Genomic DNA, 6,861 nt, shown 5'->3' with positions numbered 1-6,861 from the left:
TTTTTTTTTTTTTTTACATGTGCATTAAATTAAAGTTGATTACGTCGATTAAGCATCACAAGGTGAAGGGTGGGAGGGGGGGGTCCCTATTATTTTTTTGCTAGGAGTTTGCAACCCTATTATTTAGGTTGTTTAATTTTTCTGCTAAGTACTCTTTAAAATACCAGAATAGGGAAGATGGTGCAGGGTTAAGTTTATTAGATTGATCAGCTTTGCTGATCAGTGTTTTGGTTTTTTTTGCATACGGGTGTAACAGAATAGCTTTAGTGTTTGGTTGTTTTTTTTAAACTTGTCTATGAACTTATACAAAATGCAGCAAGATATTTATAAAAAACAGTTTTATTGATTATAAAATGCACCATATTTGCATATCGGCAGATATGCAAATTTATGATATCGGTATCGGACATAAAAAGAAGTGGTATCGTGCCATCTCTAGTCCTTTCCACGGGGATTTTAGAGGAGTGCCCGGCGTTATTGCTGCTAATGAGAGAATTAATCACAGCATAATCACATGATGGTTTAACTGCCTTAGGTTAGCTACCTCCATTATAAGAAACAAACTTGAGCCTGGGGTAATGGTTGCTGTAAATCTGTCTGAATGCATTTACAGTACAGCTAGGCTCTTGTGTTAAGCGAGGACAGAAGTATAGTGAGAGGTTACAGTAGTGGGGTTGGGAGATATTATTTGATTCCTATTTCATAATTCCCACTGTAAGCTATTGAGTTTAAATTAATGTACTGACTTGGCAGTATCAATATGCTGTGTCTGAAAGCCTTTGAATTGAACAAAATGCTATAACCCACATAAAACGCTGGCAAAATAATGAAAGTCAGCTGAATGGAGCTTTGTTTGTGCTCTGAGTCCTACTGTCCCTACAACCTCTTACCACATAGGTCTTTCGTATGCTCTCTCATAGCCTACCATATTTCCAGTTTCACCCGTTCATTAGAGCTTGTAAATATGTTGGCCGAGAGAAGGTGTGTGCACAGAACAGGACTAGATATAGAAACATACTGCAGATAGCCCAGAAGGAGACAGACATCTGCTGCTAGGATTATTTACATTTGAAATCATTGTCAAACTTGACTTGAGTCAGGTCTCAAGCTGCAAGTCAGTGAACAACAACAGCATGCTGGCCTGGTTCCTCTGGTCCCTGCACTACAAAGCAGGCTGAACATAGCCAGGATAGCTTTCCTCTATCTGGCTTCACTTTGCTGACACTGGCAATCAGGATATGTGGTCCAAGAGTTTATCAGCTCGATAGCTTGAGCCACGTTTTCCAAACCAGTCATGAGGATGGTCCTATGAAAGCGGCAGCTCTGGCAGATTTGACCAGTCACATACATGGTCTAACCCTGCAAATTAACTGGTTTTACAAAGGAAGTTAAAATTGTGATATTATAAAAATATGAACTACTGAAAGTAACACAGCTGCTGCAGTTCATCAATATAAGCATTTTTAACAGCAAATGGACCACACAGTAATAAAGTGCTGTATCAACATGTGTGTGCTTTAAGCACTTTGGTCAGTACCCCCATAGCTCCTGTTTTTATTCAGCCATAATGGCTCCTGTGTGGCTGCTTGCTGGTCTGTTTGATGCTCGCCTCTCCGTGTCTAACCAATCTGCTGCTCCCTGTGCTCTCATCTGTCCTGGTTATATGAAGAATGTAATCAGCACGTGTCAAACTCCATCCAGATCTATAGTTTTTGATGTGATTATTTAAGCCATGCTATGTATTAACTTATTTTATATTCTGACTCGACCAATTATTCAACCAGACTGCAGAAAAGCTAATTAACGTGGCTCAGTCTGTTGCTGTTTATTCCTACTGAATTGACTGGATAACTGTGGGTCTGCTTATTGGGGGGGTCATAACCCCCCTAACCCCCTAGAAATTACGCGCATCTGAGACAGTATACTTCTTTTATGAGGTTTTAGTACTAGGGTATAGTTGGATTTTGCATCAATAACCGGAGCTCTTTTAGATCACGAGGGTTTGAGAGCATCCTCCTGTAACCATGGTTACTTCCTGTCAGAAGTAGGCCATGTGAGAGGAAAAACGGAGAGCGACCGTCCTGCAGCCTGACAACGCTCTGAGCAGCTGCGCGATTTCATGTTTACAGCCTGTCACCCTGATGTTTATAATAACGTCATCATGAATTATAAATTGTCAATGTGACCTACACGAGAAAACGGACGTGTGACAATTAGGGTAGTTATCATGATTAGGATGACTTGATCAGACAGAGATGGTCTTGTCTTGGTCTCGCTGTCTCAGATCGACATAGTGGTCGGGAGATTTGGAGTCAACAGCATCCATGACACACACCGTAACGTTCGATAATGTGTCATGTGCAAAAGCATCAGCTCTAAGAGCCGTGCTTACAGAGTGCTTAGTAGTGAATCAGAAGAGTCGACTCCCCTTGAGCGAGAGCCGCTCCTCACCTAATTTCCTTTGGCTGCTCAGCTCTCACACAGCGGCTCAGCTATGCTCCAATCACTCCATATTGTGGCCAATCACATGCGAGGATATAGGATAATATCATTGTGCGAAAAACAGAGAAGGTGATGGACGCGACAGAAAAGTGAAGCGTTCGTCCGTCCTCTCAGTAAGTGAGTGAGACAGTAGACAGCGGTGAGGAGGGCTGTGCATCGCAAAAACACATAAATATGCCTGAAACCTGTAAACGAAGCAGCATCTGGCTGCAGTTTAAAGACTTTTGTCTTGGTCTCGACTTTGTCTTGGTCTTCATACCCTCTGGTCTTGGTATTGTCTTTGTCTTGGTTTAGGACTACAAGTCTAGATCTCAGCACAACTTCATGTCTATTGAAGAATTGTCTGTTTCCGTGGCAGTTGCATGTCTTCTTCCACGCAATCTGCACTTGGAATTGTATTTGAACCAGGCTGTCTAATTTATCCTAATTAAATCTTTTCCCCTCAGGTATTGAAGAGTAATCAGTGCACTGGCTCACCTGTGTCATCAGATAGACGCAGTGCTGCTGTGTCTCCAGTGAGATTCACTGCTCCTTTAGACGACTGTTTCTTGACTAGCTGGTGGTTTTGCACACCATGAGTGACTCTGTGCCACATAATGGACTGATTTTAAAATTACTTGAAGTCATATTGAATAGTGTGACTCTCTACTGCAGCCCTGTCCAATGGCTTTTTTTAATTGGAGCATTTCGTAATTCTTCTCATCTAGAAAGAAGCAGACGAATGTTTATTCCAGCCCCTGCAGTGAAAACATAGCACAGGCAAAACACAGACTCTCTGCTGGGCAACATGAGTACAGACAGACCCAAGCGGAACGTCATCAGAAAAAGATATGTAAGTAAACTGTCTTTCCTCTTTAAAGTGTACGTGGCCTGTTCCTGATTACTTTTTTGTTTCAGATCATAAAAGAAATTTTAATATCAGACAAAGATAATATAAGTAAATCCAAAATGCAGTTTTTAAATAATAATTCGATTTATTAACGGAGGAAAAAGTCATTGCACCTGAAACCTAAACATTGGTTGTGCCAGCAGCAAGAACTGCAGTCAGGTCTGAGGCAAGTAGTCTTTTCACTTGGCTGTGGAAGGATTTGGCTCTCTTCATTGGAGGGCTTTTTCAGCATGAACAGCCTGTTTAAGGTCCTACCAAAGCATCTCAATTTGATTTAAGTCTGAACCTGACTGGGCCACTTTCTGAGCCTTTCAGAGGTAGACTTGCTAGTTTATTTGAAATATCGGATTCTCACCCCCAACTGGTCGCAGCAGATGGCCCCGCCCCTCCCTGAGCCTGGTTCTGCTGGAGGTTTCTTCCTGTTAAAAGGGAGTTTTTCCTTCCCACTGTCGCCAAAGAGCTGCTCATAGGGGCTCATATGATTGTTGGGTTTTTCTCTGTGTCCATATCATTGTAGGGTCGACCTTACAGTATAAAGCACCTTGAGGTGACTGTTGTTGTGATTTGGCGCTGTGTAAATAACATTGAATTGAAAAGTGTATTTGAGTAAATCCCCACATAACTCAGTTTCAGACTAGTCAGAGAAGTCACAGCTGGCAGAATGTTCCCCACAGGCCATGTTTCAGATTTCAGGATGAAACATTTCACTTGTACCTGTAACATCAATACGTTTTAGTAAACAGATAAAATAAAAATTGTGTTGATGCCCCAAAATCCGTGGAACTAAAGGTGAAGACACTGTTTTTGTGGTGCAGGACATCAGTGACGGGATGCCGTGGTGTGAAGAACGTCTGGTCCGCAAAGTTCTCTTCCTTTCTCTCAGGGAATACAGAGACAAACACCGTGCTGCACACACTCACTCACACATGCACAAGTGTCCACATGCTCTGCAAAAGACACTGACAAAACCTAATGCGCACAAGAAAACACAAGCAAGAAAAAACATGCACACACAACAGCAAAGACTCACATGCAAACAGCTAAATACATACACACAGGCGAACACACGTACTGCACAAAACCTGCACGTTTCAAAGCGCCTGCACGCTGAACACACAAACAAACGGCAGACAGCTCACTTGAATTGGGTCTCGCACTCTCCAGAAAGTAAATGTACTCGGATACTACGGAACACACAAACTCAGATGAAATTGTGTAAAAGGAAAGTTGCACACACTCGGCAGCGTACTTGCACGGACCAGAAGACGTCTTCTACCAGGACACTACGCTCAAATAAAACACAAAACACGCTGTCGCTGCAGAACTCAAAATACCCCAAACCCGCAAAACGCACAGACACTGCTCAACACACACACTCACTGAACAACATGTGCAGATCTAAAAACACAAAGATGCCACTGAGAGCTGCTCTCTCAGCCAGGACTCTGAGGTCGCACACCCCAACAAGTGTCTGTGGTGAGTAACACAACAAGCGTGCATGTGTGTCTAATGTTGTTTTTGGGGTTATTTGGAGGCTCGCTGGAAGTAAACAGCGTTTTGGTCCCAAACTTTAGCCACGAGCAGATTGTCTGTGTCATCGCGTGTTATTACTTTGATTGTCATGACACTGTAGGTGGAGGTCAGTTCTCACACAGCTGGGCTTGTGCCTGTTCTCTTCAGGCTCGGTAGTTAACACTGCGATCAAGCGTCGGGCAGCTGGTCCAAACTGGAGCTGGTCCTTACAGACGCAACAACGCCATCCTACCAGCAGTCGTGGTGATGAAGATGATTGTGCCAAAAACAGGTAGGCACCAGTGTGTTTTTGTGTGTGTTGTGTTTATGCTTCTCAAACTTGTGATGTTCCAACATCAGAAGCTGGTTTTTAAACAAAAATCACATCCCAAGAGGTTCGAATAGATTCTAATAAACACAGTGTTGCCAAAAGTATGCACTCATCTGCTCGAGTGATGCTGTATCACTCACTGAACGCGAGTTGGTGCAACAGACGAATATTTATACTTTGTGATTTGCTCCATCTGTGTACAACAGCACAACAGTTTGTAAAACCAATCCTGTCATTGCGTTTCATCAAGAAAATGAAATTCACTTTGAGACTAAATTCATTTAAAGTCTCTGTCGTCACTGAACTGTGTCTTACTAGAGATTAGGATTAAATGCTTGTTGCATTATTAATAGATGCACTTGTTTGGTTTGACTTGATGTATGTATGCAGACCTCGGCTGCACGCACAGAGAAAGTTTGCTCAGTCCCCACCCAGCTCTCCAGGACCATTGGTGCTGATGAGGTCTGCACAGAATACCCACTCCCACAGCCTGGCTGTAGTCACCTGTCTGACCAAACGTCGCCCTAAGACTGAGGACTTTTTGTCTTTTCTCTGTTTAAGAGGTAAGCTGAAAACACGGAAGCTGCTCTCACGTGACCAGGCTGTGCACGGGGGTGGCTGTAGCTGAGGATGTTATCTACTCATTGGACGATGGGTCGTTCGAACTCTCAGAGCCCAGCAGGATATTTGTCTCTGTGTCATCCACGCTGGTTTTTTCTGTGGTTTCCAAGCCTTTGATGTTGCTGAGCTGGCCAGGATTCACCTTTTTGAGAATGTAGACCTGACTGCTCCTAAGCTCTTTGGTAACTCTGATGGGTTTATTTTGGTCTTACAGCCGAATGCACAAAGATCCCTTTGGCCTCATTTACAATGAAAGCTGTAAATACCATTTGAATCAGCGTATCATATCATATGATGTCATATCGATTATTTTATTTTTTTTAAACCCACTGAATTAAATCTGAAAGTCTGCACTTCAGGCGAATATCGACAAAAATACTTTCTTTGTCTAACTAACTGTGGACATAATTGTGAGCACACGGAGATTAGGAAGAAAGACTGCAGCCCTCAGCAGCCTGAGAGAGATCTAGTTATCTATCCGTCCGTCCGTCTGTCCCTTCCCTCATTTCTCGATCTCTGCCTATTTCCTCTCTAATCAGGAGTCCCACTGTGGACAATCTTCACTGGTGTTTAAACAATGACCCCTTTTGGATGCAACCTAGGGTTGCCAACTCCCTGAAAAATAAATAAGGGACACCTCGTGGCCAGGGCCAGTTGTCTTCACCCTTCCCAGTGTGGTGAATTTTGTAGCTCTTTTTTTGTGTGTGAAATTATTTTTTAAGCATTTGACTTGAATTTGATTTAAGCAGATGCATATTCTTTGTGATATGACCATATGGGAAACAAATGATCATTTAGCCATTTATTTTTAGCTCAAAATAACATTAACACATAAAACAGGTCTCTTTCTTAAACAGAAGCCTGTCATGCTTAACTTTTGAGAATATGAGTAAATCTTTCTTTAAAAGAACTCTGTCCTGCTTAACTTAAAATAATAGAAAACAATGGAAAGAAAAACATTCTTATAACTGTGCACATTTAGTGCATTTAGTACAATTGGCTTCAG

At 42.4% G+C, this 6,861-nt stretch overlaps 1 protein-coding gene across 1 annotated transcript in view; it reads left to right on the top strand.

Moving 5' to 3' along the window:
- Positions 1-6,861, top strand: part of LOC102195301 (uncharacterized) — a 14,746-nt gene that overhangs the window by 1,676 nt on the left and 6,209 nt on the right. Inside the window, exons 2-5 of the mRNA XM_005752881.2 lie at positions 3,210-3,334; positions 4,207-4,867; positions 5,072-5,195; positions 5,625-5,797. Coding sequence (XP_005752938.1) covers positions 3,290-3,334; positions 4,207-4,867; positions 5,072-5,195; positions 5,625-5,797 — 1,003 coding nt within the window. The 5' untranslated portion in view covers positions 3,210-3,289. The remainder of the gene's footprint in view (positions 1-3,209; positions 3,335-4,206; positions 4,868-5,071; positions 5,196-5,624; positions 5,798-6,861) is intronic.

This window comes from Pundamilia nyererei, unplaced genomic scaffold, assembly GCF_000239375.1.
Source record: "Pundamilia nyererei isolate P.nyererei 1_Seehausen unplaced genomic scaffold, PunNye1.0 scaffold00387, whole genome shotgun sequence".
NCBI lineage: Eukaryota > Metazoa > Chordata > Actinopteri > Cichliformes > Cichlidae > Pundamilia > Pundamilia nyererei.
This window is presented reverse-complemented; position numbering and strand designations above follow the sequence as displayed.